The 23,557-nt window shown below is 59.6% G+C and overlaps 1 protein-coding gene across 7 annotated transcripts; it reads left to right on the top strand.

Annotated features, from left to right (window-relative positions):
* Nucleotides 1-954: 954 nt before the first annotated feature.
* Nucleotides 955-23,116, top strand: RAB3IL1 (RAB3A interacting protein like 1). 7 transcript variants are annotated; one of them, XM_043452218.1, is made up of 12 exons: nt 959-1,190; nt 12,634-12,886; nt 13,305-13,400; nt 13,495-13,572; nt 14,471-14,689; nt 15,271-15,417; nt 16,117-16,245; nt 16,334-16,446; nt 16,734-16,757; nt 18,107-18,206; nt 21,215-21,281; nt 22,116-23,116. In XM_043452218.1, the coding sequence occupies exons 1-12, from the start codon at nt 1,039-1,041 to the stop codon at nt 22,196-22,198; spliced, it is 1,461 nt and encodes a 486-aa protein (XP_043308153.1). In that variant the 5' UTR covers nt 959-1,038; the 3' UTR covers nt 22,199-23,116. The 7 variants fall into 7 exon arrangements, with proteins under 7 accessions (XP_043308154.1, XP_043308153.1, XP_043308157.1 ...); XM_043452220.1 differs by lacking the exon at nt 959-1,190 and adding an exon at nt 4,085-4,385; XM_043452219.1 differs by lacking the exon at nt 16,734-16,757 and having other exon boundaries at nt 955-1,190.
* The last annotated feature ends 441 nt before the right edge of the window (nt 23,117-23,557 follow it).

The raw sequence follows: 23,557 nt of genomic DNA, 5'->3' as shown, positions 1-23,557 counted from the left end.
GTAGTCAGGTATGGATGTGAGAATTGGACTATGAAGAAAGCTGAGCACTGAAAAATTGATGTTTCTGAACTGTGGTGTTGGAGAAGGCTCTTGAGAGTCCCTTGGACTGCAAGGAGATCCAACCAGTCCATCCTAAAGGAAATCAGTCCTGAACATTCATTGGAAGGACTGATGCTGAGGCTGAAACTCCAATACTTTGGCCACCTGATGTGAAGAACTGACTCATTGGAAAAGACCCTGATGCTGGGAAAGATTGAAGGCAGGAGGAGAAGGGGCTACAGAGGATGAGATGGTTGGATGGCATTACCGACTCAATGGACATGAGTTTGAGCAAGCTCCGGGAGAGAGTGAAGGACAGGGAGGCCTGGTGTGCTGCAGTCCATGGGGTCGCAAAGAGTTAGACACGACTGAGCGACTGAACTGAACTGAACGCAGTAAACCTGGGTTCGATCCCTGGGTTGGGAAGATCCCCTGGAGAAGGGAATGGCAACCCACTCCAGTATTCTCGCCTGGAATATCCCATGGACTTAGGAGCCTGACGGGCAGCAGTCCATGGGTCACGACTGAGTGACTAACACACAAAAGTTTTAAGGGGATATTGAGGGCAGGGACCACAGGAAGGCCGGGGTGGCGGTGTTACATGAGGCCACAGAGCCAGCCAGTGACAGGGCCAGGGCTGGACAGGCTCTTTCCATCTTGCCAACCTGGGCAGGGAGGGGACAGACTGCCCCAGCCATGGGCCTTGGAAAAGCCGGGGGCCGTGGGCACGCTAGAGCGAGGTTCCCGCCTCCCTTTGAGGTATCTAACCTTCCCTGGGAGGAGAGCCCGGCATCGTCCACTGCCCGCTGAGCCATGGGAGTTAATAATTACTGGGTTTAAGGAGATAGAGGCCTGTCGGAGAGGCACCTCCCTCACAGGCCGCTGCTCCTCAGAGATAGCAAAGGTTACTGTGAGCCTCAGCCTGGGGGTGGGGAGAAGGCTCCTGCCACCTCCCTGCCCGGCCGACTCCAGAGGGACCCTGGGTCTGGCCCTCCAGCCATGGACCCCGCAGAGAAGCCTGCTGAGTGCCCGGCCCGAGGAAATTGTCCTGTGTTCCTGGCAGTGAGCTCAGGGACTGTCCGCTACGCTCCATCAGGTCTGGGCCCTGAACTCGAGGGGAACTTAGGAGATCGGCCTTGGGACACAGACAGGTGAGCTAGTGACCTGGGGAAGGGGGAATCTCGCCACTCAGCAGAGGCCTTGGGGGAGGGGGAGAGGCGGGGCTCCACACAGGGGCTGCTGCTGCTAAGTCGCTTCAGTCGTGTCTGACTCTTTGTGAGCCCGCCAGCCTCCTCTGTCCGTGGGATTCTCTAGGCAAGAATACCGGAGTGGGTTGCCACGCCCTCCTCCAGGGGATCTTCCCGACCCAGGGATTGAACTCTTAACGTCTCCTGCATTGGCAGGCGGGATCTTTACCACTAGCGCCTCCTGGCAAGCATAGAACTAGGAGGAATTTCAGGAGCCTTCTACAAGGTCAGCCACCAGGGAGGGCCCTGATTTGTGTCCTCTGACTTGTGGTACAAATGTAGCATCTGAGGCTCAGAGAGGGCAAGACACCCATCTTCGGTCACACAGTGAACTGAAGTCTAGATCCAGGGCCTACGTCATCCCGGCAAGTCTCTCCCGGATGGGGTCTGTGGCCAGGGCTGCCAGGCTGTGGATGGCAGGGGTGAGAGGGGGCGTTTGGGGGAAGGCAGTGACTTGGGGGGCAGAGGACACACCTTTTATATTCCCTCTCCACTGGCTGCCAGGCATCTAATGGGCTCCCCTCATTGCCCGATAGCATGGAGCTGCTGCTTCCAGAGAGCCCTCTGGTTTCTGGACTGTCTTTTCAGGAAACTGGCATAAGGGGCCATAGCCCTTCCTTCCCTGGCTGTGTGACATCCAGAAGGTTCCTTAATTTCTCTGAGCCCATGGTTTTCAACCAAGGAACATTCATTGGAGGAGCTAGTGAGGCCTTGGGAGTCCTAAGCAGCTGCATAGATCATGGGGTATTTTTGGCTGGTAATTAGGGTGGTGACAGTGACGCCTCACTTGTCCTTCAAAACCTCGCTCAAGGGTCTCCCCAGCTGAAGACTCTCTCCCTGGGGCTGTAGCCCTGGGCTGACACCCCCTCCACCCGTTATATCCCACGAGTCTGGGTTACCACGACTTGGACCAGGTCTTATCTCCTGCCGGGGCTTGTGAAGACCTGGAGGGTGAGCTCCCTGTCCAGAGCTCCTTCTGTGTCCTTCTTCCCGCTCCCCTGAAGAGTGAGCAGAGCAAGGTCCAGGAGGACAGCAGTTGCTCAAGACTTATTTGGTGAAGGATTTGTCAACAAACATAATGACAGATGCTTTGGGTGAGACCCTGGGCTGGACTGCGGTGGGTGGAGAAACACAGACCCAAGGAGGAGCTGGTCGCTGCCCTTGGGAAACCACAGTTGTGGAAATGAATGCCCTACAGAGTGAAGGAGAGAGATCTGGGCAGAATGAAAAAGTCACAGAGGACTGCACAAGTCAGGTTCACTGCACAAGGTGCCAGGGGGCATGAGAGCAAGGCATCGAGTCTGGCTTGCCCTCCACTCACCAAGTCCTGTTCCTGTTCCTTCCTAGTCCTGCCCGCCTAGGAAAGGAAGACTGTTCTCTCTCTCTCTTTTTTCATTTTGGCCCGACCAGACAACATGTAGGATTCTAGTTCCCTGACCAGGGATGGAACCCATGCACCCTGCAGCGGAAGTGCAGATTCTTAACCACTGGATCCATTGTTCCAGTAGACTGTTGTTCTCTATTTTGAACTAAGACACTATCCACTTTGCAAGGTGTGCCTTGGGAGTGCAGGTCCCCACTGTCTATCTTGCCACAATACTGAGGACATGTATACTGAGGACTGTCTTCCTCCTCGCCCCAGGAGGACAGAGCCTGGGTTTATGCAGTTTCCTTTTCGCTCCCCAGCTCTCATATGGCCCATAGTTTGTGTTCAGAAGGGGTGGCTGAATGCATTGTTGTTGTTCAGTCGCAAAGTTGTGCCCAACTCTTTGCGACTCCATGAACTGCAGCACATCAGGTCTCCCTGTCCATCACCTACTCCCAGAGTTTACTCAAACTCATGTCCATTGAGTCAGTGATGGCATCCAACCATCTCATCCTTTGTTGCCCACTTCTCCTCTTGCCCTCAATCTATCCCAGCATCAGGGTCTTTTCCACTGAGTCCAATGAGTTGAATGCATGCATGAACAACATGTGTCCCCAGAGGAAGACCCAACAAAACTCAAGCCTGGGGCCCCAGCCCTAGCTCTGGGTCTAAGGGTAGTGCCCCAAGTTCTAGCAATATGAAAGAGAAATAGCTCCCCCCAGTCTCCCAGGCCTCCTCTAGACAAGGAGGGTGGGAGCCACGGTCCCTGGCACAAGAAGTGGTGTTATGCTCTCAAGGAATCATCCCCAGGCTGGAGTCGAGGCCGATGATCAGGGCTCCAGATAAGTGACAAAGGGACAGAGGGGTTGAGGGACAGGCTAGACCAATGTTTAGGGAATTTGCAGATGAGGGACCTGACAGGTGTATGTGTTGGGGGAGGGGTGGGTGGGTCCTATTCCCCCAGAAAGTAGGTGGTGGGCAGAGGCAGGGGTGGGCAGAATCTGTTCAGAACAAAAAGGGAGGCCCCCTAGTTTGGGGGTGGGGGGAGGTGGCTGGAGACTTGGGCCAAAGGTGAGGCCTCCCTCAGAAGAAGCACTTAATAGGAGGGAGAAAACTGGTTTTGGGGTGAGCCCCCCTTCTCACCAGGAAGGATGTTGCTGCAGAGTCAGGAGCCCAGGGAAGGAGTGATGGCCAGAGGGCCGGGTGAGAGGGAGGGGGTGGGAGGGCGTCCTCTAAGAATCCGCGAGCTGAAAGCTTGGAGCCATGGTAGGTGCTTGAGCAAGGGTGGTCTTGCGAGGGTGCTGCGGGGCGCTGGGCGGAGCGGAGTCAGCTGGGAGCATCCGAGAGCCGCGCGGGCCGCGGGGTGCTGGGGATCGGCTCCTCCCCGCCTCGTGCGGTCGCACTGTCAGTCCCGGGCTGGCGGCCGGAGCCGGGCTGGGCCGGGAGCGCGCGCGAGTTCTCCGCATCGGCCGCCGGAGGGGCGGGGCCGGGCACGTGTCCTCGGGCCACCCCCTCTGCCACGTGACCGCCGAGGGCAGGGTCGCGGCGGGACCCGGGGCCCGGGCCGCGCAGACCCACAGGCAGCGGGCAGCAGTGACAGGCGGTGGGGCAGCCCGGCGGCCCCGGGCGGAGTCGGCGGCGGGCGGGGACGGCGCGAGGAGCTAGCGGAGATCGCCGCGGCGGCGCAGGGAACCGACGCCCGGCGGGCCCCCAGGCGCCGGGATGTGGAGCGGGTAGGTCCCCGCTGGGTTGGGCCGCGGCTGCCTCCGGGGGTGGGACAGTAGGCGAGGGGGGGGGGGCGTCCCTGCCGTGTGTGCACCCTGACCGGGAGGTGCTCCACGCCCCCATACCTGCCCGCGACTGGGGGTGGAAGGACACCCGGCCCAGAGCGATCAAGGGGTTTCTCTGCAGGGCAGGGAGTGTGAAGGGTGGGCTGCAGACCGTCCTGAAGTGATGGCACCAACTCCTCAGAGCTAGTTGGGAGCGCAAGTGAGATTGGGGGAAGGGAGTGGGCGGCGGAATGCAAGCCGGAGTAAGCCTGGGAAAAGACCTAGAGGAAGGACGCCTCCACCCCCGCCGCCCCGCCCAGGCTGGGTGAACCCTTGAAACACAGTGCATTTGGGAAAAGGGGGACTGGGTCTGTGTTAAGTTGGCTTGCAAGCTGGTGAACCTCCGTCTGGGGCTCCTGAAGCGTCTGGGCTCAGAGGTGTGGGTTGGGACCTGCCTGCAGGCTGGCAGCCGGCAGCACGGACTCTGGGCCCTGGGTAGTGGCTCTGGTACCCATATCTGTTCACTGATGCTCAAGGGTCCCTGGGTGACCTGATGTGGGATCCCTTCCCTGTATGTGCAGAAAGACTGCATGGTCTTCTCACCAAGTGGGGTAAACACTTCTTCCTCATGAGCCTGGAGAGACCAGGTCTTGGCGGAGATGTGGCCAGAGGTGGTGGGGGTGGGGGGCTGGTATTCCTGGGTGGAACCAGCCAGATGGGTGGTCCCAGGACAGGGCTCCTCCCAGTCGCAGCTGGGGAGTGAGGGAAGCCCCAGAGGAGAGGCTGGCGGGCTGGGAGTTTGATGCAGGCTGGATCCACTTTACTCCATGGTACCTAGCGAAGCTGGAGCTGAGATGCTAGGGGAGGAATGGGGGGAGGGGGGAGTTATCTCCAGAAAGCGGCTCTGAGAGAATGGGCTCCAGTAGGGGTGAGGTGTGGAGAGGCGTGAGAACTTTTAAAAGGGAGAGAGTTAGGCAGAGCGTGGATTCTTTTGGAATTGCGCCCTGGGGGAAGGAGACTGAGCTCAGGGAGAAGGAGGTTGAGGTGGGCTGCTGACAGTTGGAGAGGTTAGGGTGAGCCTGCCGGGGGTTAACCGTGTTTGAGGAGCCTGGGTGGAGGGAGCTCGTGACTCCTTGCGTTGGGTGCACCCAGGCACACACATAGCCACCGAGGAGTTGTGTGATCCTGAGGATATGGCCTCACTTCTCTGAGCCTCTAGGTTGTGTGGTGGGACTGATCCAGGCCCAGAGTGTGTCCTTTCCCGCAGGCATCCAGGCTGGGCCTGCCAAACAAGTCTGGGACCTCTCAGTAGATGGATGCTCATTTTAAAGACAGAATCAGAGTCCCAGGACCCTCTGGATGGACCAGGCTTTTCCAGCTGATCCTCACTTGATGCTCAGTGTGGCTCACTTGGATTCCCCAGGGCTTAGCTGAATGCAGAGCACATACTAGGTGCTTCATAGATGCAGACGGAAAGCATGAGACAGAATGAGGCATTTGGGGATCGAGAGGCAGAGTTTGGGGGTTACCATGAGCACTGCCTTCTCATGGACCCTTCACTCGGGTATTGAAGGCAAGGACTGAAGGATCAGGAGTCAAGCTACTAGCACCCACTGGGGGCCTGCTGTCCTGGGAGATCACAGACCCCAGCAGCAGCGGGGAGGGATACTACTTGGACCATGCTTGACCAGGTAACTGATTGAGCTGCTGTGACAATTCTGGGCAAGTCCCTACCTGGGATCCTTCCTCCTAGACTAGGTGGGGTGGTGAGGAGTCGATGACCCTGGCTAAGCCACTGATGTCTCTGGGGCTTGGCTTCCCCAATCTTGAAGACAACTGAGATGCATGTCTTGGGTGACTGCTCTGTTAATGGCTTGGTCATTGTGCCAGTTCACCTTCTTGGCCCTGGACCATGGACCGCTCCTCCAGGGTGGGTGGCAGTGACCGGACTCTACAGGAGCTCGAGTGGACCCTCTTCCTTAGGACTCCTTGAGTGTGGGCCCTGAACTCAGAACTCAGAGGTGGCTCCCCTGAAACAGAGCTCTGTCCCCGCCCCCTCAGAGTCCCATGCCCATAGTCTTGGATGCCTAGCCAGCTCCGAAGTGATGGGGTGAGGATGGTGGGATACTTGGGATACTTCTGCTGCTAACACAGCAGTAAGTGCTTGAGACTTGGTCATCAGAGGCCAGAGTTCTGGTTCTGGGGTAGTTTCCTGCCACTAAGTGGCCACGTAGCACCTCGGTTTCCCCATCTGCCAGATAGGGGTAATCATACCCATCCCTGGGGGAGGACAGGCTCTGATGTGCTGCCCAGGAAGGGGAGAGAGACCACCCCAGCCTCCCAGGGATGGGGGACCGTGTCTTTGCTGCAGGCCTAGAGATGGGCTGTGTGATCTTGAGAAAGTCACCTAACTGCTCTGGGACTTGGCTACCTTAACGGGATTGGATCTGTGAGGTCCTGCTTTAAGGTGTCACAGGGAGCTCTGGGCTCTGAGATGGCATCTGAAGTATGGCCTAGGGGCTCCAGGGTCGAGAGCAGGGGAAAAGGGTACAACCGTCCCTGTCACCTCCTCCTGGAAGCCCGCCATGATTTATCTACCTCCCCCCTCAACAGGTGAAGATCGCTTTCCTGCTGTTAATCAGCCCACACCAGTCTGTGGGGCTCAGATGCTCAAGAGAGTCCTGCTTGTCCTAGACTGTCCTCCCATCTGCACGGGATTTGTGCCCAACTGAGTGGGGGAAGGGAAGCAAAATGAATTCCGCTGTGATGAGAAGGGGGCATGGTGAAGTTGCTGCCAGAATCTGTGCCGACTGCATGAGGGTGGGCTGGTGGCGTGCCTGGCACAGAATAGGTGCTCATATATATGCGTCGTGTCTTTGAGGCCTTGGGGTATCCGTTTCTTCTAGGACCAGACAGGCAAGTGTGCGGCACATGCTGTGTGCCCTGCTCTGCCCCAGTCGTCGAGGGAGCCCTCCATCCTCTTAGGCCTTGTGCCGGCTCCCAGTGGAGACATCCAGGCTGGGCTGGGCGGGCAGCCTTGGAGCTGTGGCCGGGAGAGGCTTGGCCTGGGCCACCTGCCTCGGGTGTTCTGAGCTGCCTGCTTACCATCCCGAAGCTGTCCCTGCCCTCCTCCTCCTCCTCTGCCCTCCTGTTCCCTACCCAGTACATACCTGCGTCCCCCTTCCCGGAGTGGTCCACGCCCACCGTCTCCTACCCCGGGGGTCCCGCTTGCCTCAAGTCTCGGCATTCCTCTGTGCCCATCTGTGACCCTGTTCTCTGATTCTTCTGCAGCCCTCCCGTCCTGGCCCTCAGCTCCTCTGCCACCCATCCCCTCGTCTAGGCTCAGGGCTGCAGCTGCTTCCTCTGGGCTGGTGCCTCCCCTCAGCCACCACTTCCCAAATGCCTCGGCCACCCCCCTTTCCTTCCCTGAAAGACCCCCTCCCAGTTCCTCATTCCTGTCCTGGGCACCGCTGCTGTCATTCACCTCGTCCTTGGTTTTTAATTATATTAATTACTGTTAGCTATTTTGGTCCCCCTCTCCAGCCCCTGGGATTCCCCCCCACTGATTCCCCCCCACCCAGAAGTCTTTTGTCTGTGTGTCCTCTCTGCATGTCCCCTCCTAGCCTGCAGCCTGCCTGGCTAGGACAGCAGCCTTGGGTGGAACCCCCCACCACTACCACCATCCCCAGCACCACTGGGGCACTGGCTCCAACTTCCTCAAAACCCCGTCTGCATCCCGCCTCACTTCTCTGAAACCACCATTCATCCCCTTTCCTCCCATCCCGCCTCTTCTGGGTGACAGTTCACATGACGCACTAGTGCCTGGGCTCTGGGTTCAGATCCCCCGTTGCCGCTTCCTTGCTGTGTGCGTTCAGCCAGCTCACTGTCCCTCTCTGGACCTCGGGTACCTCGTCGTTCACCCGAACTGGGGAGAGCCTCTCGCCGTGGCAGCATCGTAAGTTCACCCGTGGAGACACGGAGAAGTGGGCTGGCGTGGATGTGAGCAGGAGCTTGGGAATCTGATCTGGGTCTGGAGCTGAAGACTTGGGCAACACGCGAAACCTTTCCTAGGACCCCCTTGGCCCCTGGACGGGAGTCACTTGGTTGCCAGCCTTAGTGTCCTCAGAGCAGGCTTCCTAACCGGGCCGCTGTGCTGTGGCTGTTGCCTGGGTCAGGATTCCTGTAGACCAGACCTGCAGAGGCAGAGATGCTGCCTGAGCTTCGTGGTCCCAGGCAGAAGGCGAGGGTCCCAACTATCTCCCTTCCCTGGTTTTCAGCGCTTCCCTCGCTGGCACCTCCCCTGACTGTTTAAATGAACCCACTGTGCCCTGTTAGTCTTTAACTCACAGAGGTGACCTGGGCACTGGTGGGCAGAGAGGGGAAGGGCAAAAGGACCGCATGGCAGGCTGGGCCTGGTAGGGCTTGCTGGGTGACTAGGGACCATAGCCTCCGGGGTTGCTCCTCATTTGGCCATTTTTTTTCTGGTTACGGATGAGAGCCCTGCTGGCCCCTCTAGGGGTGGCCTGGGGACTGAGGATTGCAGTTACTGCTCCCCCCTCTCCCGCCCCCACCGCCTGTATGCTTCCTGGGGAAGTGACCCAGCGGGGCCTTTCCTGTATGAACTCCCCGAGCTCTAGGCTGCGGAGCTGGCTTGGGGATGGGGGATGTTGGCCACCCCCACCTACCCCTGACCTTGACTCATTACCTGCCTCCCCCCGGGGCAGACCCCTTCCCAGCGGCCCCTGCAGCATGTCCTGGACACCGACCTCTGTTTCTGCAGGGAATATGGGGGCTGAGGTTTGAGGAGAAGGCCATGGGCCTGGACTGGGGGCAGAGAGGCGGGGCAGAAGGACTTAAGTGGTGACCCATGCTGTCCAAGGAGTGAGCTCCCCACCCCCACAGGTGCTCGCACCTGAGTTTTTGGCCTTCCCGTGCTGAAGTGTATGGATGATAGCGGATTCTGGCTTAGGTAGACCCGAGGGGCTTGGGGTCCCTCCTTCATCTGAACTTTGAGTCACAGGAGCTGGCCCCATGGCCCCAAGTGTGAGGGAGAGGGTCTGCAGACTCTAGTGCAGGGTGGGCCCCCCTCCCCTCCTGCTCCTGCACCCCGGGCCCAGGCACAGGGAAGTTGGTGACCATGGCGTGGTCCTGCTGTCCCCACACTTTCTACCATGAGGATTTGCTCGTGGACTTTTCCACTGGGGAGAGAGGGGTGGGTATCACAGATGCTCCGTCTCAGGCCTCCCCGAGACACTCTTTCCTCTGGCTTCAAAATAGGGGCCCATCCCCCCCAGCAGCAGGCCAGGTGAGCCCGTTAGGAAAAGGCTGGGGGAGCGTGGCTTCTGGACACACCCCCAGCCCGTGGCCAGAGACCCAGACCACACTGGTGGATGAAGTTCAGGCCTCGTGGGAGAGGCTGGCGGCCTGTGGTCCCCTCCATCTCTCCTGTGCATTCTCAGTTGTTTCTGACTCTTTGCGACCCCATGGGTTATAACCCACCAGGCTCCTCTGTCTATGGGATTGCCCAGGTAAGAATACTGGATTGGGTTGCCATTTCCTTCTCTTTGTCCCCTAGGCGGGGGGTATGGGTGGTGGCAGGGTGATGGTAGGTGTCTTGAGACCTGAGATCATGCCCTGTGTCCCGTGCTGTCCCTACAAGTCACCCCCTGCCCTTGGCCTATAGTTCTTGCTCGTTCTATTGTAGTGGGCAGCCCCGAGGTGGGCTCAGCCACCAAGCCTGAGTGATTATGGCCATCCTCTCAACTGAGGAAGTGGGGCTGGGCCCCAGGTCTCCAGGCTCCCCCCGTGGGTGCATCCTCAGGGTCTGGGGTTTCAGATGCAGGACACAGCCTGGGCAGGAATGGTGAGGGTGGTGGGGTACATGACAAATGTGGGTGCAGACAGCCCCACTGTTTCCCCGGGGCCGTGGCCAGTGACTTCCTCAGTAGATTCTTGGTGAGTCCCCTGCAGGTTTTATCCCCATCCCACAGGCAAGGAATTAAGTTGAAAGAATTTCAGTGACTTTCCCAGGGGCTCGTGTGGACCCCAGGTTGGAACCTGACATGGACCCCGCTGTGCCCGACTAGCCTGTGCACTCAGCCACAGCTCCCCCAGTCTTGGACTCCCTTCTGGGAGGCAGTTTGGGCTAAAAATGGGTCAGCTCTCTCTGTCACAGCCAAGGAGGAGTCTCCTGACTGCTTGGGGGCCCAGTGGCCCTTGATCTCCAAGCAGATGCATGGTTCTGGCACCCGCTCCCCAGCCTCCTGTCGGCTGTGGCTGGCAGCTTTGGGCTTGGGCTGAAGACCCAGCCGTCTGTCCCACCAGTGCCCCCCACTAGCTGTGTGACCCTGGGCAGGTCCCATCACCTCTCTGAGCATCATCCCACAACTGTAGAATGGGGGCAATACAACGAATGCTATCGAGAGTTTTAAATGAGATAACATGGGCAGAGTGCCCCGTGATGAGTCCCCTGGGTGCAGCTCCCAGCCTGGGCCCTCCACAGCACTGCCACAGCCCTTCAAGCTTCCTGGGCCCCCTTGCCAACGAGACCCCCCCCCATACACACAAGGGTGTTAGGAGAGACCCCATCTGGCATAAACACTGTTGATGGAGTGGTGGGTGCGCATTCCCACTTTATTCATCAAAGCCCCCTGTCCCTAGAAGGCAGAACCCAGAGCCAGGAACCTCGGGGCCAGTTCCAGCATATGGCAGGCCAGGCTGGGCAGCTGGACGAGGCCATGTGGAGGGATGGGAACGGGCTCATTGCTAGGGTCCCTGGGTGCCTGGTGTTCCTAAGGGGAAACTGAGGCTCAGGGGCTGCCTAGTGACTGTCCCAGGGTGCAGGGACAGACCCCAGCCTTGCCTTACCTCCCCTCCGCGGTCCTGGATTTTATGACCCCTGGGCCTTGTCTTTCCTCTCTCTGGTGTGGGCCCCTCTTGGCCTCCTTCCCCTGCACTTCCCCACTGCTATCAGCAGCCCAGCCCCCCCACCCTCAGCCCCGTCAGGGCCGCTCAGAAGCTGCTGGCTCAGCTTGTGCTGAGTGAGCAAGTCCAGAGGTGCTGTCTTGGCACAGACCGCCACTGTCGGGGCCTCTCCTTCCCTCCGTCCTCAGGGTCTGCTGCGAAGGGGCAGCGTGGAAGGGAGGGGAGGGGGCTGCACGGGGGCAGAGGCCGGTGGCCCGCACCTCCCACTGCCTCGAGGGTCTTCGGCTTCAGGGAGGGGGGGTCCTGAGGGCAGGGGTGGGGGCGGGCAGAGGGAGGGGGCTGTTTGCCTGAGGTCACAAGGCAGACCAAGCGGAGAGCTGGGAGTGCCCTCTACACCGTCCAGAAGGCAGGAAGTGGGGCTGCCGTTCCCAGGCCGTTTGCACAATCTTCCTGTCTTGGCCCTGCCTGCCCTTGGCTGGGTCCTTCCTCTATGGTCCACCCTAAATGGGACTGAATCTGCATAAAATTTGTATGAGTGCTAGCAATGAAGGCAGTTCCCACTTAAAGGTCTTGTGTGCTGAGACGGATCCATTCAGAGTGTCCCTTGGAGACTCAAGGAGATCCAACCAGTCCATCCTGAAGGAAATCAGTCCTGAATATTCATTGGAAGAATTGATGCTGAAGCTGAAACTCCAATACTTTGGCCACCTGATGCAAAGAACTGACTCATTGGAAAAGACCCTGATGCTGAGAAAGATTGAAGGCAGGAGGAGAAGGGGACGACAGAGGATGAGATGGTTGGATGGCATCACCGACTCGATGGACACAAGTTTGAGCAAGCTGCGGGAGTTGGTGATGGACAGGGAAGCCTGGCGTGCTGCCGTCCATGGGGTCGCAAAGAGTCAGGCACGACTGAGCGACTGAACTGATCCATTCAGTGCCCTTGAGGTAGGGCCATTGGGATTGTCCCAGTTTTGTAGGAGAAACTCAGGCTGTCAACATGGATGCATTTATAGTGTCTGCTGGGCAAACAAGTACCTGCTGTGTGCTGAGCACTTACGTGGTCCTAGGCTGGAGGGGGTGGTTGATAAAGGTGAATGAGTCCTGTCCTTGTCCCCAGGAGACACTATGCTTGGTCATTCTGCCCTTGTGACTACCTCAGTGATGCCCCATTTTACAGATGGGGAGACTGAGGCCCCGGGTTGCAGGTGCATTGCCCAGGGCTGGTCCCTGGGCTCAGTTCTCTAGGCCTCAGGACCCACCCCTGTATCTGCTCTTTGCCTTGCAGCCAGCCTCACCCGGACGAGGGCCACCCGCCGCCCCTTGAAGCTGTCCCAGTCCCCTGGAAGAGCGTGGGCCCCTGCAAAAGCCACAGGGAGTCCCTGGGAGGCCTGCCGGAGACCCCTGCAGGGGAGGAAGCCCAAGGCGAGGAGGGCGCTGCAACCACCCAGCTGGACGTGTCGCGCCTGCGCAGCTCTTCCATGGAGATCCGAGAGAAGGGCTCGGAGTTCCTGAAGGAGGAGCTGCACAAAGCCCAGAAGGTGGGCACTGAGGGCGGGGCACGGCAGGTGGGAGGGGGCGGGGCGAGACACGGGGGTGTGGGTGGGGGCGGGGCGAGACACCGGGTGGGGTGGGGGACGAGGCGCGGGGGGACAGGGGGAGACATGGGGTGGGGCCGGGGGAAGCAAGGGGCCGGCCGGTAGCCGCTGGCTCTCACCCAGCACCCAGAGATGTCACCCTCCTGTCAAGGCCACCTGCATGCCAGGCCTGTGCTGGGCGTGAGGGCAGTGCAAACAAAACCAGTTCCTGTGACTTTTAAAGGACTTTATAAGCCTTGACGTCCCTGAAAACCGGTCCCAAGGTCTAAGGAACTGACAGCTGGGGTTCAAAGAGGAAGCAAGCTCGGGCCCCTAGGCCAGTGTGAGATGACCCCCCGGGCACGGGGCCTCATTTCCCCAGGAGCTGAAGCTGAAGGATGAGGAGTGTGAGCGGCTGTCCAAGGTGCGGGAACAGCTGGAGCAGGAGCTGGAGGAGCTGACAGCCAGTCTGTTCGAGGTGCGGCCCGGGGCGCAGTGGGGAACGGGCCTGCTGGGCGTCCATGGCGCCCCCCCCCGCCCACCAACTCACCCCAAGCCCACCCTTTGCCCAGGAAGCCCATAGGATGGTGCGTGAGGCCAACACGAAGCAGGCGGCGTCGGAAAAGCAGCTGAAGGAGGCCCGGGGCAAGGTGAGGCCCTCCTTGGCCGGACCTCCTGCCCACCTGCCAGCCCTGCAAGCACTGGCCTTTGAGACCTCATCGGACCCCCGCGTGGCCTGGGGGGCCGGCAGGGATGGGCCAACCAAGGCCCAGCAGGGAGGGGCAGAGGTCTGAGACAATCCCGCTGAAACGTGCCGGCTGGTGTGGGAGCCCAGCGATCTGAGCCTCTAGCTGAGCTTCCACGCACCAGAGACCGTGCTGGGGGCTTTTCAGGGGCTGGGAAGATCCTGTGGCCCCTGTAACTTCTTTTCCCTCCTCCCAAACCGCTTTTACACAGCAGCAACATCAGACTGGCTGTGTGAGCCTAGACAAGTAGCTTTATCCCTTGGAGCCTGTTTGCCCATCTGCAGAAGTGTGAGGGCCAGGCTTGTTTCTGACTCCTGGGGACCCCTCATTGGAAGGCCCAGCCTGCTCCCAGACCCATGCACCTCAAGAGTCCTGGTTTCTAGGATGACCTTCGCCAGGCTGTATCTCTTTTTTGAACCTCAGTTTCCCCATCTGTGGTGGCTCTAACGGTAAAGAATCTGCCTGCAATGCAGGATACCTGGGTTCAGTCCCTGGGTCAGGAAGATGCCCTGGAGAAGGAAATGGCAACCCGCTCCAATATTCTTGCCATGGAGAATTTCATGGACAGGGGAGCCTGGCAGGCTACAGTCCATGGGGATGCGAAGAATCAGATACAACTGAGCAACTAACACTTTCACTTTACTTTCCCTATCTGTAAAATGGGTATCTCAGCCCCTACATCAGAGGCTGTTCCAAGGGTCACGGGTGGGGTGAGGTGTTGGTCGCAGTCCTGAGCTGGGGTAGGGCAGCCGGGGTGGCCTCAGCCCTGGGCTGACGTTAACGGCCGTCTCATCCTGGCCAGATTGACATGCTGCAGGCAGAGGTGACGGCTTTGAAGACACTGGTCATCACGTCCACACCAGCCTCTCCCAACCGCGAGCTCCACCCGCAACTGCTCAGCCCCACCAAGGCTGGACCCCGCAAGGGCCACTTGCGCCACAAGAGCACCAGCAGCGCCCTCTGCCCCGCTGTGTGCCCCGTTGCCGGGCACATCCTCACCCCGGACAAGGAGGGCAAAGAGGTGAGGGGCGTCGAGCGGGCAGTGGTCACGGTAAAGGCAGCCAGCGCCCCCAGTCAGGCAGACAGCAGTGCCCAGTGGGGACCCGCCTGCCCCCAAGTGTGTGACCAGGAGCCTGTCCTGCCCTCCCTGGGCCTCTGTGTCCTCTGGTCGTGAGGGCCGAGTGAGTTCCTTGTGGTATGAGGTGTCTGACCCTCAGGAGGGCATGGGGGGGGGGGTCCCTGTTCAGGCGGGACAGCGGCTGTGATGTCCTTGGTTGTGGGTCTTGGGCAAGCAGGACCCCTGTCAGCACCTCAGTCTCCTCGCTTAAATGCGGATTCCTGGGGCCATGGGAGCTCAGCTCAGGGCCAACACCCAGTGAACGCCCTGCATGCCCACAAGGACTGTAGTGGGATTCGGGTTCCTGGGGTCTCTGAGGCCCAGGTGGCCCCAGCTCCATCCTGCCCCAGGCCTCCAGGGAGGACTCCCAGGCCAAGCCTCTCCACCCCCTTCTGAGCTCTCAGCTGCCGACTGGCCTCTAACGTCTCCTTCCTCTGTCTTTCTCTGTGCATCCGTCTGTCTGTCTGTCTGTCTTGCCGGCCCAGCCGGGGCTGCCTCCCCTTCTCTCCCTGCTCCTCTGCGTGGTCCCCAGCAAGGCGGCTCACCTCACCTACGAGCCGGCCTGGCAGCTCCCGCCTGGGGAGCTGCCCGTGGCCCTCACCTCCGCTACCTCCCTCTCCTTTTCCCGACAGGTAATGGCTCTGGAGGGGGGCCGCCCCCCGCCCCCCAGCCTCTCATTCTGCATGTGCCCCCGGGGCAGCCGGCAAGTTGTGCACGTTCCCTTCCGTGTGCACACGCCTGTGTGTGCCGTGGCTCCCAGCAGGTCCCCACATGTACGGGCGGGTACCTGCAGAGTCACTCTTCAACTGTCCCTCCTCAAGGAGGCAGCCAGGGTCTTTGGGGTGAGACCCTGGAGTGAGTGAAAGTCGCTCCGTCGTGTCCGACTCTTTGCGACCCCATGGGCTATACAGTCCATGGAATTCTCCAGGCCAGAATCACTGGAGTGGGTAGGCTTTCCCTTCTCCAGGGGGATCTTCCCACCCTAGGGATTGAACCTAGGTCTCCTGCATTGCGGGCAGATTCTTTACCAGCTGAGCCACAAGGGAGGCCCAAGACCCTGGGCCCACGTCTAATTCTCTAGTGCCAAGAAACTATAAACATACCTGGAAGTGAAACTTGGGAGTTCGTATCTCAATTCTGCAGTGCAGAGGGAAAAGAAGAGTCCTTTTCGAGGACTTGGCTCCCCTGCACGTCCTCAGGCCCAGCGGGCCCTGAGCTTCATCCTCCCTGGCTCCCCACCTCCTTGGGCTCTGCCTGTCTCTGCTACGCTGCCCCCCCTGGCCCCCGCCACCAGCGCCCTGACCCCCCACCCGGCTCCCCCGCCCCCACAGGTGGACACAACCCTGTTTGCGGAGTTCCAGGCCTGGAGGGAATCGCCCACCCTGGACAAGACCTCCCCATTCCTGGAAAGGGTATACCGGGAGGATGTGGGCCCCTGCCTGGACTTCACCATGCAGGAGGTGAGGCAGGCAGAGGTGAGGGCGTCCCGGCCCCGTGACCGGACGCCAGCCCCTCATCGCCTCCTTTCGCCTCCCTGCTCTGCCGCAGCTCTCAGCCCTCGTCCGGGCCGCCGTGGAGGACAACACGCTCACCATCGAGCCCGTGGCTTCGCAAACCCTGCCCGCAGTGAAGGTAGCCGCCGTCGAGTGTGGTCGCACCAAGTAAGCTTAGCGCCCTGCACCTTCCTGCCCCCTGGGAAAGGCCCGGAGTAGCTTTGGGCTGCATCAAGCGGGTGGCCGGGGAGAGCTGAACCTCAGAGCTGCTATGCTGGGTCCGGCAGTGGGACCCGAGGGTGGGCAGGGGCACCCGACCAGAGAGGGACAGTGGCTGCCCCCACGCAGGGCAAGGAGGCATCTGTGGCCGAGATGTCGCCTCTAGTCCTGGAGCTGGGGTCTCCCCCTCCTGGCTGGCCTGACGTGCTTCCCTCTCCACTCCCTCTCTCCTGCAGTGGGTTCCGGGCCCCGATTGACACGTAAGTGATGTCATTTGTTGACTCCACCTCCTGACAATGACCTAAGGGCCCTGGGATCTGGTCCTCCTTGCTTCTTAGCTGGCATTGGGCAGGGCCAGCGTCAGAGCTAAGCTGCCAGCTTGGAGCGAGGGCAGGCACTGGAGCCTGTGAGGGAGGCCCACAGTGGGAGCCTTGTCATGGAGGGGAATATTTGAGCCGGGTATTGAAGGATGAATAAATTTCCCAAGCAGGGAAGCAAGCTTCCCTGATGACTCAAGGGGATTAAAGAATCTGCCTGCAGTGCAGGAGATGTGGGTTCAATCTCTGGGTCAGGAAGATCCCCAGGAGAAGGAAATGGTTACCCACTCCAGTATTCTTGCCTGGAGAATTCTGTGGACTGAGCCTGGCAGGCTACAATCCATGGGTTTGCAAAGAGTCAGACATGACTGAGCGCTAAGCATGTATGCATGCAAGCAGGGAAGGGCCTTTGAAACAGAGGCAACAGAATTTGAGTAAAGGTATGAGAAGCCGGAATAGTAATGGAAAACACCATTGGGTGGGTAGGCACAGAGTTGGGGCTCAGGCCACAGAGCGCATATGGGACCAGTGTGTGAAGGGCCTCAGATGAGGTTTGGGCTTTAACCCACTAAAGCCAGCATTTCACAGATCATCGATTAACATTGCCTGAAAAGAGGATTCCCTGTTCAGATCCTGGAGGCAGCAAAGGTCCTGATAAGTCCCGCAGCCAAGGAGCCTATTTAACCTTGCTTTAGTTGGGATTCTCCATAACTGTTTCCTGGGCAGTAGGGAACGGTAGGGGGTTTAGATGTGGGTTTGGGGAGTAGCCCCTGGCTGTAACATGGAGAAGAAGGGTAGAGATGAGGCAGAGAGCTGTTGGAATGAGTGAAGGCATCCAGGCCAAAGGTCCTACTGGCAGGACCTAGGACTTGGTGACCTAAGTGGAGGAGAGAGAAGACTCCTGCTTAGTTGGAGGAAGGGGTGACTGGGTCTCAGGGTTCCAGGAAAGAAGGGGGGGTGTGCATTTTTAGGGGCTGCAGAGGATGGAGCTTTGGTATACCTGGCCTGAGGTTGACCAAGCCCTCCTGTCCAACAGGGGTGAGGTGAGGGGGTTAGAGATGGGGTCCAGCTTGGCTTAAAAGTCTCATCTGGGGACTTCTCGGGTTGCCCCCTTCCTTGGCTGGGCTCTAGGCTCCTTGGGAAGCTGGGGCTAGGAGAGAGGGCACCAGTCTCCACTCTGACGTCTGTCTGCCCGCCCTCTCCCTGTGCCTTCTCTGGCTGCTGCTGCTTCCCTGCATGAACTGGGTGGGCAAGCCCCAGCCATCCCCACGGCCCCCTCTGCTTTTTCACAGTACATGTGCCCTGAGTGGGCTGGCCTGCGCCTGCCGTCACCGAATCCGGCTCGGGGACTCTGAGAGCCACTATTACATCTCACCGTCCTCCCGGGCCAGGGTGAGTCATCCAGTGGGAGTGTAATCTGGTTCCTCAGGGGCTCCCTGGGCTGGAACTCTGAACCCCAGGCTGCACAACCTACAATCTACAGATCAGGGCACAGGCTCAGAGAGGTGCGGAGACTGACTTGGGCCACACAGCCAAGCCAGGTGTATTTGTTTGCTGTTGCTGTGTAACAAGTTACCATAAACTTAGTGGAGTATCTATTAATTATCTCACAGACTCCCTGGGTCAGGAGCCCAGGCACAGCTTAGGGTCTTCGGCTCAGGGTCTCATGGGTTGCAGTCACTGTGTCAGCAGCTGCATCCTTTCTAGAGATCCAGGCCCTCTTCTGAGTTCACATGCTGTTGGCAAAAGTCAGTTCCTTGTGGTTGAAGGACTGAGGTAGTCATTTTCTTCCTTGTTGAAAAGTAATCATGGGAGTGATACCCATCACCTCTGTCATTCAATGTAACCTATTAAGGGATTGTGAATAGTGTGATTAATCACTCCAGTGACACTAGAGTTCAGGGGAAAGTTCCATGCCTGACCCCTGGCTCTAGCCCCAGGCTTTGGAGAAAGAAGGTTCTGAGGCTTGTCTGACAGTCAGCCATGGGCACCGAGGGGCCTCCAGGAATCCCAGCTTCTGCCCTCACATGCCGGGTGACCCAGGATGAGGTCACTGAGCTGGGATGAGGGTGGGATGGGTGGACCCCAGACAGTGAGGAAGACTGGGAAGAACAAAAGCGTGGAAAACTCTGAAGCTTGGTGTAAAGGTCACACAGTGTGGAAGGCCCTCTTGGAGGAGCCATCTCCTCCCCTTGACCTTCTAGAGGTGCCTCATGGGACTGAAGCAGGCTGTTTGCCGTCAGGGGCAGCAGACTGACCAGCCAGGGCAGCTCATCTGGTTCTGATGCCTCTGCCGGGCAGCCCAGCATGGGTGTCCTGGTGAATCCTCCCAGCAGCGAGCTGAGCTCCCAGTACAGAGAGGAAGCTTGAACCTTAGAAAGGAAAAGGGGTGCACCCTGGGCCACTCAGCCTAGACCTCGGGTCTCCCCATCCTGGATCCAGTCTCTGCTGCAGCCTTCACCCTCTGCGTCTGTGTCCAGAGTCTTGTTCAGTGGCCATGGGCCCCCTTTGTGCTTTTTTGGCCACACCCTGTGGCTTGCAGGATCTTAGTTCACCAACCAGGAGTGGAACCCATGCCCCCTGCAGTGCAAGCACTGAGTCTTAACCAGTGGACCATCAGGGAAGTCCCCTCTTTGTTCTTTCTGATCCCAACCAGGAGATCCATGCCAGGCGCTCCCAGGCCTACAAAATTACATCTAGAACATCGGTTCTTCCAGGCCTGTGTGTCTACTGTGTTGGCCAGAGCTAGGAGGGGAGAGGAGGGGGTGAAGTTTTAGGATGTGGTCCCCACCTTGAAGGGCTTCCCTTGTGGCTCAGTCGGTGAAGAATCCGCCTACAATGCAGGAGACCCGGGTTTGATTCCCGGGTTGGGAAGATCCCTTGGAGAAGGAAATGGCAACCCACTCCAGTATTCCTGCCCGGAGAATCTCATGGACTGTAGCCTGTCCAGCTCCTCTGTCCACGGAATCGCATGAGTCAGACACGACTTAGCAGCTAAGCCACCACCACCACCACCACCCTGCCCTGAGGAGACCAAGGAGTGTGGAATCCATAGAAAGAAGAGAGTTCTGTCCCCAAACCGCGGCCCTGGGGAGAGAGGACCACTGCTCTCCTCCCCTCCCTACTCAGGGGTCCACTGGTGGGGCCCACTGGCCACTAGGCAACACCACGGCCTGGGATTCGAGCTTCTCTGGCCCGCCCCACCCCTCCCTGTGCAGCCCTCCCAGGCGGCGCCTTGGCCACCCTGGGTTAACCCCTGACCTGGCCTCTCTCCCACCTCCCTGCCTTTGCCAGGGCCACCAACCCAGCGCACCCACTCTGTCATCCTGGCAAGGGCTCTTATGTGTTTGAGGGTCCAGGAGGAGCATCACGCCTCCCACAGCTTTCTCCACTTCCCAGCTGGTGCCCCCGCCCCCCACTTGATGTCCGTCCCCCAAAGCACTCCATATTCAGTAGGGGCAGTTGTGAACACAGCTGCCAGCGGTCTTCCACCCTGTCTTAGGTTGGGTTCCCTAGAAGCAGAGCCCAAGATGGAGAGAGTGTGCAATTCTCAGGAGGCGAGGGAGGGAGGCAGAAGCGGGGACAGGCAAAGGTGAGGTCTCCACTGGAGTCTGCCTTCATCGCTCTACAGCCCAGAGTGGGTTCTACTCTGAGACAAGGGTGTGGCCTTTTATACTCCACACGCCAGTCATTGGCCCAGGTTTGTGAGGGTACTAGGGTGCAGGGGGTATTAGCCAGCACGCTTAGCTGTGGGGAGGTGGAACCCCAGCCTAGGGGAGGGGGCCTGGGCGAGGCACCAACAGCACCCTCTCTAGGGTTTGAGTCTTTGTGACCGGCATCAGATCTGAGCCAGCCCAGGGTCCCCAGTGCCCCAGAGAGGGCCTGGCATGGAGCAGCCTTAGGCAAAGCTGGGGGCCTCAGGCCGGGATCCAGGGCAGCCAGGTGGGCAGCTTCTGATCCCTCATCTTTCCTGGCATCACGCATGGCACCTCCTAAGGACTGGATGCCCCGGGGCCTCCAGCATTCAGACCTAGCAGGCCCCTCAACGGAGCGTGGATTCTTGGCAGCCTGCCGGGGTTTCATCTTCCAGCTCAGCCGCTTCTTAGCTCCGTGGCCCCCGCAGTTGTTGTCCGGTAGTTCTCGCAGCCTCCACTCCCCCCACGTGTGGAATGGGAATGGTAGGCACGTCGGCCTCTTCGGATCCGCCCGCTTGATTACACTATAGTTGCCGGCATCGTTTTTTATTAGGAGTAATAGTATTGCTCCTGTTAACTGTAACGTTAGAGCCCAGCGGTAATCTGACTCTGCCAGGACGTGGGACTTCCCAGTGTGGTCTCCGATCTTTCCTGGCCTTTGTGGCAGGGACCAAGGGGTTCACAGCCTGTCCGTTCTGCCCACAGATCACGGCCGTGTGCAACTTCTTCACCTACATCCGCTACATCCAGCAAGGCCTGGTGCGGCAGGACGGTGAGCGCCCCCTAGTGGCCGATTGGGGTGGCGCCCGGGAGCGGCGGGGCGGGGAGGGGCGGGTCAGCGGTGGCCCGGGCCCACCCCAGCACTTTGCTGCCCTCCTCGGAGGGAGGACTCTGCGAGAGGAAAGCTTGTGAATTAGCAAAGGGCTCCTCGAAGCGTCTGTTGCCCGGTGGAGAGAGGAAGAGCGGATGGAGCCTCCTGGGCGTTGCCTCATCAGGAAAACCAGCCGGAAGCCCCTGCATACCTGGATCCTGCTGGTTTCTGTGCAGAAACCTCTCCCAGCCCCCGGGGCCTGAACGAACAGCATCCCTGTTACTGGCCTGGCTTCCGAGGCCCTACAGGGTGGGGCCTCCCCTGTGAATCAGCTCCCTGCCGCGTGGCCTCCAAGTGGTGGCTGAACAGTGGCTTGCCCACATTCCTCTGTAGACACTCTCCCACCCTTGCCGGACAAGTCCTCTGCCCACCCGCTGTCCCCCCGCCCCCATTCTGCCAGGCCAGGGGATGGGTCCTGCTCACGGTGGCTGGAGAGCATTTGCAGCCTGTCTTAAGTGTGTGGCAGTGTGTGCGTGCATGTCTGTGTCAGGCTATGAAAGTGACCGTAGTCACCTTCAAGCCTCCCAGGCGTTCAGCACTCAACAGTTTGCAGGACCTCAGAGTGGAGCCTCTAAGAGGTCCGGCCACTCACAGAGGTCATCTGTCCTGAGGGACTGGGGAGTCCTAGGGGTGCCTGCCAGCTGCTGTGCCCGAAACCAGGAGGAAGGGCCAGGCCATCTGCCTGAGGTGACCCTGGGGGTCACTGAGCTGTCCACCTTCTCTCTTTACCTACAGCGGAGCCCATGTTCTGGGAGATCACGAGGCTGCGGAAGGAGATGTCACTGGCCAAGCTAGGCTTCTTCCCCCACGAGGCTTAGGGCATGGCCCAGGCCTGGAGGGCGGCTCTGAGCTGGAAACAACACCTGCCCCAGGACAGACTGACAGACGGGGTCCTGGAGCCAGCCCTGAGCCAGAAGCTGAATGGAGGGACAAATGGCCAGGCCTCGGAGGCAGCACTGAGCCGGCCCCAAATGTCCAACCCTGGACAGGACCTCAGGAGGTGACCTCCTCTCCTCCACAGTAGTGCTGCAGCCACCAGGAGACTTTCAAGAAAGCGCCAAAGACCAAGGAGCTGGGAACCATTGCAAAGGGGCTCAGGCCTTGGCAGGGGACCCCTGGGGCAGCCAGCACCCCCTTGCTATCCCAGGAGCTGTTGCCTGCTGGTGCCTTGCTGGTCCCATCTCCAGGGTATCGTCCTCATCCTTCCAGTTCGCAAGCCCTGGGCACCAGCACCCCCTAGTGGCCATGCTTCACCCCATCCCCAAATGGCCTCCCCACTGAAGGCCTAGTGGGCCTGCCATCCCAGGTGCCCACAGCGCAGCAGAGTTAGGAGGGGCGGGCAGGGCCTCCCCGGCTGTCTTCCACTCCATCCTGTATCTGCCAGAGATTGATCGGGCCCTCGTCCCCCTCCCTCCCTGCCGGCTGAGCCCTACGCTGCAGGGAGCCCTGCCCGCAGCCCTGCTGGGAGGATGGGGGCACTGTCCTCCCAGAGTCAAACACAGTTGGGCCACAGGACACCCAGGCCTCTTTTCAGCTGTGCCTGGCCATTCAGACAACGGGGGCTGAGATCGCCCAGCCCTGCATGCAGGCCTGGGGTGGGGCGGGCAGGACCCGGGCCCCTCCTCACCCCACACGGTGCCGGGGAGCCAACCTGGACACATCCCTCACCATGTCCAATTTCCTCCTCTGAATGGAATGTAACGCGGTCTATTTAATAAAGGATGGCTTTGTTGGTAGAGGCTGGGCAGCCACGCGCCTTCACTCCTGCGCCCTGGGGCTTGGGCCAAGCCTTGGGCATCTGAAGGAATGAAACAAAATCCTTTCCTTGCCCACCCTCGTGCTTGGGATTAAACCCAAATCCTGAAGGGATTGCTGGAAGCAGCACCCCCCGAAGTCCTCCCCAGTGTTCCGTGGGCCCGTGGGTTATTGGGGAGGGGGTGGTGAGCCCCAGCTCCCCCTCCTTGTGAGGAGGGGTCTGCTGTTAGGAGAACAGGGGAATCTGCCCCGGCCTCCCCAGGAATCCTGGGCAGATCCCCTTGAGGTCCCTCCACCCGGTGTCACGTGGAAGCCTGGAGCTCAGAGTCAAGGCATCGAGGGCTGCCGGGTGCACGCAGGATGGAGGCAGGATTGATTGGTGATGTCTGCCAGCAGCACAGCAGGGGCTGTGGTCACCCTGG

Source organism: Cervus canadensis, chromosome 29 (genome assembly GCF_019320065.1).
Source record: "Cervus canadensis isolate Bull #8, Minnesota chromosome 29, ASM1932006v1, whole genome shotgun sequence".
Classification (NCBI taxonomy): domain Eukaryota; kingdom Metazoa; phylum Chordata; class Mammalia; order Artiodactyla; family Cervidae; genus Cervus; species Cervus canadensis.
Note: the sequence above shows the minus strand (reverse complement) of the source record. Positions and strands in the feature narration are given on the sequence as shown.